Source organism: Phaethon aethereus (assembly GCF_964289735.1).
Source record: "Phaethon aethereus genome assembly, chromosome: 19".
Taxonomy (NCBI): domain Eukaryota; kingdom Metazoa; phylum Chordata; class Aves; order Phaethontiformes; family Phaethontidae; genus Phaethon; species Phaethon aethereus.
Genome location: NC_138595.1, coordinates 12,144,494 through 12,156,714, shown reverse-complemented (window position 1 = coordinate 12,156,714; position 12,221 = coordinate 12,144,494). Strand labels below are relative to the sequence as shown.

General features: G+C 47.0%; 1 protein-coding gene across 1 annotated transcript in view; it reads right to left on the bottom strand.

Moving 5' to 3' along the window:
- TSPOAP1 (TSPO associated protein 1) overlaps positions 1-12,221 on the bottom strand; it is a gene marked incomplete at its 3' end in the record, with an annotated part of 71,406 nt that overhangs the window by 15,409 nt on the left and 43,776 nt on the right. The window contains exons 18-24 of the mRNA XM_082008665.1: positions 11,726-11,877; positions 9,310-9,903; positions 6,034-6,336; positions 5,559-5,738; positions 1,198-2,325; positions 471-588; positions 163-314 (exon numbers count right to left, since the gene is read on the bottom strand). Coding sequence (XP_081864791.1) covers positions 163-314; positions 471-588; positions 1,198-2,325; positions 5,559-5,738; positions 6,034-6,336; positions 9,310-9,903; positions 11,726-11,877 — 2,627 coding nt within the window. The remainder of the gene's footprint in view (positions 1-162; positions 315-470; positions 589-1,197; positions 2,326-5,558; positions 5,739-6,033; positions 6,337-9,309; positions 9,904-11,725; positions 11,878-12,221) is intronic.

Below are 12,221 nucleotides of genomic sequence, written 5' to 3'. Positions count from 1 at the left end.
ACTGTTTATGCTACAGGGACTGAGATGCACAGAGAAAGGAGAAAGGGAAGCTAAGGAAACTCCCAAGATGAAGGAGGCTTTGCCTCCCAAGGTTTATGCTGTCCCTGGAAAATCAGATGGATCCACACAGAGGAGGAGATGTTCACTAAGTTATGCTCTTACTTTCAGGATCTGTCCCTCTTTAAATGGGAGCTCCTCTTCTGCTGCATCAGGATTAGGAGACATAGAAACGGGATCGTAGTCAAAGAGAGCCACAAATATTCTAATGCCATCATCTTTGAGAGAGATTTCTGAAGCAGCGCTCCTTGGAGGACCTGTGCGCGGACAGGGGACACACGAGAGATAACGTCAGCACTATTCCCCTGCCATAGCCCTGCACGGCTCAAGTACTGCCTACTAGCCTCTCCCCTGCCATTTCCAATAGCCTCCCTCTCTCCTGCTGCCTGACTCTCTCCACCTTGACCACTCACCTGGACTAGAGAGCTGCATTTGGCTTCTTCTTATGCTCTTGTTCCCTCTTCTGCTAGGAGCCTGCCAGGCGGCTGCGCCAGGCAGCTCCTGGCCCCTAGGATCTTTATTACTGGACGCCTGCAACAGGAACCACCAGAGAGTTAGTAGCAGCCTCTGCCTTCCGACTCACATGAACAGCGCTCAGTCCGAACGCACGCCACAAAGAGCAATGCATCCAAATGCAACATTCCTCTTCAGGGACACTCTAGAGCTAAAAATACCAAGGGAGTTGGAAAACAGAACTAAGTACAGGCAGGGACCCTGCCAGGCACCAGTGACGATCCCCTTGGTGAGCGTGAGGACGCAGGAAAGGGCATTTCTAGGGGAGGCAATGACATTACAGCCATCATCTACACAAAGCTTTCACAAACCAGCTTATTTCACCAGGGATTTTCATTTGGTTCCCACAGCCTCCTGCCATGGGGAGGAAGACCCAGTGTGAAAAGGAATACTGCATCAGTGACGCTCGGTCAGTTAGCAGGAAAAGCAGAAGCAGCTAATACAAGAAAAGCCACAGAGCAGCACGGAACTACAGAATGTCTCAGATGTTCTTCCAGACAATCCTAGAGAAGGGTCCTTTCTTTGGACAACACTGAACAAAGCAAGATACAGGCAGGCCAGGGAAGCAGAGGGAAGCTAATGCCACTGCAAGCTGCTTCAAAGCCAGAATAGGAAAAGTCACCCAACCCTTTTGTGCAAGGAGGTGCTATGTATCCCCTTCGAAGGTTGTTCGAGCCTCCTTCTCCAGCCAGGTGACTTACAGTCCAGCTCCCAGCCCTGCTCCTCAGAACTGCTCTCACATCTCAGTGCTTCCTTCTCCCGGCAGAAGAATCGCAGGCGCCGGCTTGGAGACCCAGCCCACTCCACACCCTGCTCTTCCACCATCTCCAGTCTGGTCAGGCCCCTTCTGCCATCCATGTGAGCAACCTCAGATTGACTGGAACAATCACCCCAGTCCCCTTGGCAGCTCTGGGACCTTTCCGGCCACAGCCTGCTCTCAGGGGGGGATGCACAGGTTGAATCCTGATCATCTTCAGAGTCATACTCAATGTCTATTTCCAGGCTCCTGGAACTGGAGCAGTGTGTTGTCATCACAGCAGGTTCTGCAAACCCTGAAGCTATTGCTTTCCTGTGTTTTTTTCGTAAGGTGCCTTGTCTGGCACGACTGTACATATCAAACCCCTCCTTACCACTAGCACTGCTCACAATGTTCAGCTCTTCCCTGAGGCTAGGAGCTCTGTATAACCCGCCTCCCATCTGGCTGCAGTTGCCCAGCAGACGACTGCAGTGCTCTGTTAAATCATTCTGTTTCTTCCTACCCATCTCTGGTCGACTCCGGATCTTCTCTCGATAATTATTTCCCTTCTTCTTGCTCCAAGCAGGACTCGCCCCAGTCCCAGACTTCGGATCGTTCTCCTGGTAGCCCCAGCTCCAGTTTGCTTTCTTCTGACTCCAGGCCAGCTGGACAAAGGCAGGATTCGCATGATCAGCATCTCCTCTGCTCTCCTTAACACCATGCTCCTCCTGCGGAGTCTGAGCAGACAGATCCATGGAGGTATTACTCCCATCTGCCTTTAGAAATGGCTCGTTGATGTGGAGTGGCTTCTCTGTCCTTCCTGAATGGTAGGTAAGTGTTTCCAAGGAGTCTTGAGGGTCTGCCTTTTCCTCCGTAACACATTTCTCATCCTCATCTTCCTCCTCATCCTCAGTCACTTCAGGGATGCTAAACAATTTCTTGCTGTGGTTCTTCTGAAGCGGGAGCTCTAGTATCGTCTCCAGAATCTCCTCATCGCTGTCAGTATCACAAAGATCCATCTGTACCCAGCCCCCGAGAAAAGTCACAGCCAGGACAAGCAAAGAAAAAAAGAGAGGAAATAAACATTAAAAAGAGTCAAAGTCACAGATGATTCCCTCCCAGCACAGCAGTATGGAGCAGCAACTGTGGTCTGCAGCGAAGCAAGGGTAGGAAGCAAAAGAGAGCAATGGGTCTTCTGGCAAAAGACAATCAGATGGACTAGCAATGCAGCAGAAAGCAAGAAAGGTCAATGCATGGAAGAGCTCACTCCCAGTCTCTGCCTCCACACACACAACTGTCTGCAGCACCTTTCATTCCTGCCTGCCTGATTTCCCACAGCTTCAGCATCAGGAGTCTGGAATGACGGGGCAGGAGCAGCACAGTTCCTCCACGGCTGTTCACTGCACGTTAGAGTTGATCGGGTTTCCTCCCTCTGCAGGGATGAGTCTCACAGCCTGTGCTCACAAAAGAACCCACAGTCCTCCCTTACCTCTCTGTCCTCACACTGGAACAGAAAGAAGTGATCCTTTGCAGCAAGACACTCCTTGGAGATGTTGCTGCTATGGGAGGCCCTTTCCTAGGCCCTTCCCATCATCTGTCAAGGTCCAGCTCTACAGTAGCTTACTGCCTGCAAATCACAGTGAAGAGCGTCGCACAAATACACACAAACCCCCTTTAACTCAAAGGAGTCACACAGACTTGTATTTCACTTGTAGCTGAGAAAGAGTCTACCAGGTTACATAAAACTTCTGGGAACACACTGCTGAATTTTAAAATTTGTCTTGGACCCACTGTAGAATTTATGTTTTGTCTCTTATTACATTTATACTAAAATAAAAAGATACAATCCTAGATGCATAGGGTAATTTAGGTTGGAAGATACCTCTGAAGGTCTCTTGCTCAACTTCCCTGACAATTTATATCATGACATGTTGTAAAAGCGTTTACAAGTAGTTTACAAAGCATATGTAGCTGTTGATGTTTTAAGCTACAGGTATGAGCAGGCCTGTTCAGAGATAAAAACTGAACCACAGTGAGGGAAAAAAGAGGCAGTTGTAAGCTGCTTATTGATAATTCCAACTTCCACATCTTTTTTCCAAGCAAAAGTTGGTCTTGAATTATATTTAGAATTGGTTGAAGGGGCCTCCAGTTCAATCTCCTAACTGCAGCAGGACTGTTGCCAACAGTAAATCAGTGTCTTCTCTCAGCTGAGGCTTGAAAACACTAAAGAATGGAGAGCCCCCACCTCTCTGGGGACAAGGCTGCACAAGCCTCCTGGGAAAGAAGTTTGTACTCATCTCCAGTATGAACCTCCCAAACAGCCTCTTTTTATATCATTGGCCACGAACAAGATGACTTTGGAGCTCTCATCTTTTTAACCATCCTTCAAATGATTGTAGGCAGCTACTAGATACCCATTAGTCTCCTCTTTGCCAGATCAAACAAGCTCAGCTTCCTCAAACTCGCCTTACAGGACACGCACTCTAGGCTCCTATCTTGTTAGCATCAGTTAAGTAATATGCAGAATTTATAAACGCAACCATAAAATAAGTCCAGTAAGACTTATTTTAGCTGTTTACAAAGTTGTGGCTTTTGCTTTTGAGTTTTAATAATAAATGGTTTCAGAAATTAAACAATTTACTTCAGGTTAAACATTTTAAAAGCAGCATGCCTCTATTCTTTCATCCCCCAAATCCTGACAGAGCTGTCTGAGGAGTCTTGAGATAACCCAAAATGTTACTAAATACACAGAATCTTAGAAAACAGCCCTGCTGAGGCCTTGCCTGCTTCAGTCACCATCTTCTTTCACTCTATAAAGCAGTGTTGGGAGCTCTGTGCCTTAAAGCTTCCTGCCCTGATGCCCTCTCCCTGTTCAGCATCTTGTCATGCTCTCACCTTCAACTTGTCACTGCCAGAATGGAAAACAATCACTTTGTCAGGTCAAGAAGCACCAGTTTTCTCAACTCAACAGGATGTGTGTGGGGTTTTGGTGTTTCTTTTTCAGAAAAAAAAAAAAGTCAAACCCAAAACATTCAGGACAATCAAACATCCAGGAAAAAAAATAGACAAAGAACGGCATTCCTGACTGTTTTTATTTCCTCTTTTCTCTTTCCAGGGAAACTGGTTTTCCTTCATTTTTTACAGTGCAATCCCAACAAGTGGAAGCCCTCCTAACAGCTCTGCCCCAGGCAGCCCAAGCATCTCCAGCCACCAGGCTCTCCTGGGGCTCCTGACACACTGTACTGCAGGTCCAACTCCCCACCAAGAAAGCAGAATCCCCTTCAGAAGGGGAAAAGAAACAGCAGCAAATTTACTCCAGATTCACCACACTGTCTGCTACTGACCATTTAATGCTCACCAGATCCGTCCCATCTGTGCTACAGGCTAGCAGCCACACAGGCCAACATCAGCGAAGTACAGCTGTTCTTTGGTCACATGAAAGCGATTAGGGTGCTTGCTTGTTTACAGGCACATCACATTTCTTCAAATGTCTTTCAAATTTCTCAGTCATCCAACCTTAATGCTTTCCCTCCCGCACATTCATCTCAACTGACATAATTTGTAGAATGACATACCACTTTCCAGTTATGCAGTTTTAACCCCATCACCTGTTGCAGATGCATTGTAACACACTAACTAGCTTTAACTGTTTAAACTTGTAACATGAATTAACATGATCATTCATAGTTCAATTTGACCAGTATTTTCTCACTTGCAATGTTTGAACTGCAAAGCCACGGCTCCGCTCCTACAAGCCATCCATTCCTACATAAAGCACCAAGGTCTAAGAAAAATAATCTGCATTAAGTCATTCACATTCAGGAGCGCTTGCAGGGCAGAGACCAAAATATTACATTCCTGTTTTGCCTTAAGAGGGAAAGTGGATTGGTACAGGATCTACAGATGGGTGGACTTCACGGATTCCTGTGTGCTCACTGTTTATATCTATATTAAGAACTTGATCAATAGGATTGATTTTTAACCCTGAGTTCTAAAGTTCACATTACATTGTGTGTTTTTCCAACTAATTAAACCCTGGGTACATTCATGACATATAAATATCCTTCCCTCTCACAAAGAACTTGCATTTTTACTAGCTTAAGATAACACTGGGAGTAAAAGCAGAGCAGGCAGGAACTTAGCCAAGCGCTGTTGAGAGCGCTGGGCTCAGACCAGCACCTCCTCTTGTAAGCTGATGACATGGGATGGCTGCACTGGCACTCCCCACAAGCATTACTCTGCTACAGGTTACCTTTTCCCCATTCTCCCGGTAACATGTCTCTCTCTGATCCCATTTCTTCTCTTCCAGAGCTTCTGAAGATAGTTCATCCTCTTCCTCCTCTTCCAAAATATCTGAAAGGTCAGAACTACGGTTGTGCTCAGCAAAAAGCATCAGCTGTCGTCTTCCAATGTCAGACACTTTTTCTTCTTGCTGTTGAAAAGCAAAACAGGTCTTCTCAGTCCTCTCAAGCACTCTATTTCAGCAATAAAGTAGCATTTTACCTTTCGCTAGTACGCATACAGCTGAAGTGCGACAGGAAACAAACTGGGCAACACTCAGTGCAGCAATTGGCATGTGCATACACACACACAGACGTACAAAACTGGCAGACACGTTTTACAGCCTGCAGAAGAACAGTATTGCACGAGACTGTAAAACCTAAGGGTGTCAAGTAACAACCCACATCCCTCCATGGGCAGAGAAATTCACCCAACGTTAAACAAACCTCTCTTTTCACTCTGGACATTTCTTTCATCACCTCCTTGCCAGTGGACAACCTCAGGAACTCCTGGCAGCTGCTCCCACCCCTGCTTGTATCTCGGGAGGTGCCCTCTGTTCCCTCAGCTTGGCTGGGGGAGGGCAGAGGCTCTGTGCTCAAGTGCTTCTCTTTTGCCTCTTTTTCTCGTTCAGCATTGGGATCTCTTGGTGACTCTTCCACAGAGCATGAATGGCAGGATTCCATACATTTCTTCAGACTACTGTTAGATGGGCTTTCCAGCTCTGATGCTTTGGTTACAGATGACTCCACCTGGGAAACAAAACAAAACAAAACTGTTAGATGGGCTTTCCAGCTCTGATGCTTTGGTTACAGATGACTCCACCTGGGAAACAAAACAAACCAAAAAAAGGTCATCACAAACAATGAAACCTGGGGGAGATATCAAGCAACACTTGCACACCAAAAGGCGGCCCTTATGACCCCAAACTCTCTGAGAGAAACACTATATTTTCTATGCTGTTGGCCTATGAAGATTTTTGCTGGCAATTTGCAACTGGGAAGACTGGCCAGCCCTGGAACAAACCCCTCCCTGCCGTTAGCTGCAAGTAGACACACGGTCTTTCCACTGCTGCAGCTCTGGCCACCATACATGGCTCACGTAAGCCACAGAAGGGTGTTGACAATAACTAGTATTAGAGCAGCAAAAAGAAGAGCCCAAGCTATACAACAAGGCCAGTTCCCACTTTCATGTGCCAGAGGAATGTCCTACACACCAGCTTGGAGGTTAGCTTGAGATGGAGGTGAGGACACTACCCCAGCACTTGGAGCTAGTAAGGGCTATGAAGAAAAAGAGAATTAATGAAGAATATACACAGTGAGTACAACAGCACAGACTTGTGGTCAGGTGACCTAGTTGGATTACAGAAATTTTTAATTTTGGTCTGTTTTTCAGTCAGTTCAGTCTTGTGTTTGAGAAAACCTCAGGGAGATGGAGGAGTGGAACCACAGGAATGAGGAGGATAAGGCAGGTTGGCCTTCACTTAACCACCCCTTTCATAGACTCATAGAATCATTAAGGCTGGAAAAGACCTTTAAGATCATCAAGTCCAACCATCAACCCAACTAAACCCATGCCCACTAAACCATGTCCTGAAGTGCCATGTCCACCTGTTTTTTGAACGTTTCCAGTGGTGGTGTCTCCACCACCTCCCTGGGCAGCCTGTTCCAATGCTTGACCACTCTCTCAGTAAAGAAATTTTTTCCTAATATCCAATCTAAACCTCCCCTGGACAGGCTGGATCAACGGGCCGAGGTCAACTGTATGAGGTTTAATAAGGCCAAGTGCAGGGTCCTGCACTTCGGCCACAACAACCCCATGCAAAGTTACAGGCTTGGGCCCGAGTGGCTGGAGAGCTGCCCGGTGGAAAGGGACCTGGGGGTGCTGGTTGACAGCCGGCTGAATATGAGCCAGCAGTGTGCCCAGGTGGCCAAGAAGGCCAACAGCATCCTTGCCTGTATCAGAAATAGTGTGGCCAGCAGGAGTAGGGAAGTGATCGTGCCCCTGTACTCGGCACTGGTGAGGCCGCAGCTTGAATACTGTGTTCAGTGTTGGGCCGCTCACTACAAGAAGGATGCTGAGGTGCTAGAGCGTGTCCAGAGAAGGGCAACGAAGCTGGTGAGGGGGCTGGAGCACAAGTCTTATGAGGAGCAGCTGAGGGAACGGGAGTTGTTTAGTCTGGAGAAGAGGAGGCTGAGGGGAGACCTTATCGCTCTCTACAACGATCTGAAAGGAGGTTGTGGCGACAAGGGTGTTGGCCTCTTCTCCCAAGCAGCTAGTGATAGGACAAGAGGAAATGGCCTCAAGTTGCACCAGGGGAGGTTTAGATTGGATATTAGGAAAAATTTCTTCACCGAGAGGGTGGTCAGGCATTGGAACAGTCTGTCCAGGGAGGTGGTGGAGTCGCCATCTCTGGAAGTGTTCAAAAAACATGTGGATGTGGCACTTCAGGACACGGTTTAGGGAACATGGTGGCACTGGATTAATGGTTGGACTTGATGATCTTGAAGGTCCTTTCCAACCTAGTAATTCTGTGATTTCCTCTCGTCCTATCACTAGGTACTCGGGAGAAGAGACCAACACCCACCTCCTTTCAGGTAGTTTTAGAGAGCAATAAGGTCTCCCCTCAGCCTCCTCTTCTCCAGACTGAACAACCCCAGTTCCCTCAGCTGCTCCTCATAAGGTTTGTTCTCCAGAACCCTCACCAGCTTTGTTGCTCTTCTCTGGACACGCTCCAGCAACTCAATGTCCTTCTTGTAGGATGTGTCCTCCTTTCTCTAACCTCACTCTAAAATAAGGCAGCATCCACTGTATTCTGCAATGAAGCACAACCTCGTCCTTACATACTAAGCACACTTTGAAAATATTTACAGGATCAGACCCCTAAGGAGGTTTAGACACTGCAGTGCCTAGTTTCTAAATATCCCCTGGGCTCAGGAAAAAGACAGACAGGTCTAGATCTTGTGTTTAATCTGACAGCTAGGATTTTTCTGCCCTGTTTCTCTTTGTTGACAGCCAGGTGAAGACACACGTCTTGAGCAAGGATGATCTGCATCCTGGAAGTACCCATTTCGCTGCACTGACTACAAAGGAGGCAAAGCAACCCACCCATGTGTAGCCATCCAGACATCTAAATATGGGCAAACGAATCACAACAATTGACCTGTGGTGCCATGAGCAGCAAATAACCAGGTGTTGAAGAATGATTATTGAAATTTTTGACTCAACATCTCAATTCTACTCTGTATTTATCTGGCCTTTGGTCTTGGGCCCACACAGCTGCTGATGCTCCAGCAATTCAGAAGTCTTCCACGCCTTTGTCTAACTCTGAGCCTCTGCAAACTCACACTGCCACAATTAATGAAGTCATGCTGACTTTGATGGTTTGAAGCACTGCCCCGAGTCCCCAGTGTCAAAGGTCATAATGGGAAAAAAATCCTTTCTCCTGATACAACACATCACAAACCAACAGGATCCACTTCCCTCTTGTCACACAGCAAGCACCCTATAGCCCACACTGTTTTCTTACGTGCTTCCCAGATGTCCTCACCACTGTCCTAAAAAAGCTCTGAAACCACCCACTCTACAGGATTCCAAATACCCAGGGTCATGACAGCTTGCCACTTCTTCTGCACACATGGCTACCTTGCTCAGTGCCATTCCCCAAAATGATTAATTCTCCTTCCCAGCACACTTGGTACTGGGCAGGTCATGTAAGCACTTACCTGCACTTCCAGCCCTTTGCCCAGGCCTTGCAATTCTACTTCCCCTGAAGGGACAGGCTCTGTGCCCTCACCAGGGAGCGCTGTGCTGCCAGCTTGCTGAGTTGGCACAGTCAGGCATTTCTTGTCTTGCACAGTGTCCAATCCCTGTGGGGAAGTGCCTAAAACCTGCACCAAGGAAGCACTGGGAGAGGGGAGGTGCAGCAGTGAAGAGGCTTTCTCTGGCAGAGATCGTGCTGAGCTGTCGTGGCTGGAGGAGAGATCAGTCAATTTGGCATCTGAGCTATCAGTAGGAACTTTTTGTTGAAGCAGTCGTGCAGCCGTCTGGTGCATGGGTGGGCTGTGTGCAGGCAGAAAGCCCCTCAGTTCTCCACGGGGAAGTCTAGAGATAAAAGTGGTAGAAACGGCAGAATCTGAAGGTGAAGAGCGGCGAGATGCTCGCAGCAAGACTGAGGAAATCTGGGCTGGAACTGAATCCACTGACTCCCCATACAGAGACATTGTTCTCACAGAAACCTCCCGGCACACCTGGAACATCTGAAGCTGGGACAAGTCCACCAGGACACTCCCAGCTGTTGGGGAAGTAACTTCTATTGCCTGCAAGCAGAAGACCAGGGAGCAATTATTCATTGTGGACAGCTCAGCCCTTCCGAGAATGACAATTCCTGAATCCAAAGTTAATAACTATCCCCAAAGCTCTTGACAGCACGCATGCAGGATTCCCACCCTTCTGCACAGTGTCGGGGAAGAATGAACAGTAAAGGGAAATTGTTACCATAACCGTTTGATAAACTGGATGTTCTATAAAATAAGACTATATTCCCTCCTACTCCAGGTTTTAACTCTCCTTGTTCCCTATGCTTTAGAAGGCCATGCCTTTTTTTGGGGCTCCCTTCCGCCTCCTTTTCCAGACTCCTCCTTTTTTGACCTGTGCAGAGGAAAAAGCATTTCCATGATAAAAAGCAATCATCCAACACAGTACCACTCTGTTTTGCACTGTGCTCTTTTAAACAGTTGTGGTTTGCCTCTCCCATGGCCAGTGGCACAACATCATGTGTGCAGAAGACCACAGGACACTTTTAATACAGAATATCCTTGGAGGTTCTTTACCAGTATTTGTACTGGACCCTGGGGCGTTTATACACCTCTCCCTTCACTTGTTCCTAATTTAAGAAAGGGCTGGAGAACTACACTGCACTCCTCATAGTCCAGAGACAAGCCTCAGATGGTGGCAAGGTTGTGTACTTCTTTCTGTCTATGCCCTGTGGACTCATTGCTCACTGAGCTCATTGCTTCCCCAAGGATCAAGCTAGCGCCTAAGGTGAGACAGAGGAGGCTGACACTAATTGTCCTGTTTTGCTAGTGAAGGGTCCTGCCACATAAACTTTCCTAGCTTAGTTATATCAAGAACGCATCAAAAATCTGGACAGATGTCTTTTTTGGAGTGCATCAGTCAAAATGAATAGCCCAAGCATTGTCCCTTCTCTGATCACTCCTTTCCAGGCCAAGGACTATCATTGCCTCCTCATGGCATGCTTATTAGATCAAGGTTTTTGAAGCCTTTTCTGTATTTCTCCATATTTTATCACATATTTTCAATTTTTCCATAGTTTCTACCTTCTCTATTTTTTGTCACTATCCATTTCCTATATGGAAAGCATGGGAAGATTTATTTTTGAAAAGTGGCATTTTTTTACTGCTCTTCATTTTAACCAAACCACAACTTTTGGGTATAACATCACTGACAGAGATGAGCTTATTTGGTAGCTTTCCCACAGCTTATTGGCATCACTGTGGTAAGGTAGTGTCATTACTCCTCTTCCCCACCGTGTTTCAGGTGGACACACCAGAAACATGGAAGAAGGAAGACACTGTAATACTAGCATTAAAAATACACAAGAAAGATAGTCCACAGCAAGAAAGTGCTATGATGTGCTAAAGAGGTTAGAAACAAACTAAGCACTCTAACGAGGAACGAAGTCTCCCTACTGATGCCAGCATGAAACACTGTTCAAGCATTGTCGTTGCATTCTGCTGTTGCTGTGTCTCCTACTCAGGATCCCACAAGTCTGGATCATCCGTATGTTACCAACCTGCAGCCGAGTTGGCTCCCATTCAACATGCTAATGACATATTAATTAGAAAAGTCCTCTGCCAATTAAAAAAAAAAAAAAGTTTCCTCACTTTTCAGAGCATGGCCTTGTCTTCCTTTTTCTTTATGTCTCACAAATACACGAAGTACTGCCCAGTCCTGGCTAGGTCACAGGAGCACCTCAGTAACATTAATATTCATCACATGTCGGGGCTGACTGGTACAGTCACCAGCTGCTTTCGATGTCTCGAGGCTCTGCGACTGCCCGCACCAGCCTCCAGCCAACCCCTGCACAAACGCCAGCCTCGCCCAGCACCAGCAGAATACCTTCTGTCCATCCGCATACACAGCGTAACCAGTGACGCGAACTCCATTGGAAGATCCTTCAGCATCAATGGTGACAGGTAACCAGCTGATAACGAGGATACCTGGTGAGGGACCGACTTCTACCTGGACATCCAAAGGAGCATCAGGTGTGCCTGTGGAAGACCGAACAGATTTTCCTCTTGCTTACCTCACTACAACATAAAGCTAAACTAAACACTGGTTAGAGTCAAAGAGAAAACTCTCACACCAGACTTGCCACTGCAGAACCGCACTAGAACAGCCAGGCTAGTCTTGGGAAATGATAGACAGAACCAGAGAAAATAAGGTGCTCTTGTTCTGTGAAAGCCTGAATGCACAGAAAACAGAACTTTGCAAAAGTAGCTGAGGCCAAGATGCAGCAACCCTTAGAGCAAGGTCATGGCAAACCAGATCTTCCATGCCCTGAGAGGCATGCTGTTCAAATCAGCAAAGGGGATGTCTTCTCAGAGCAAATGGA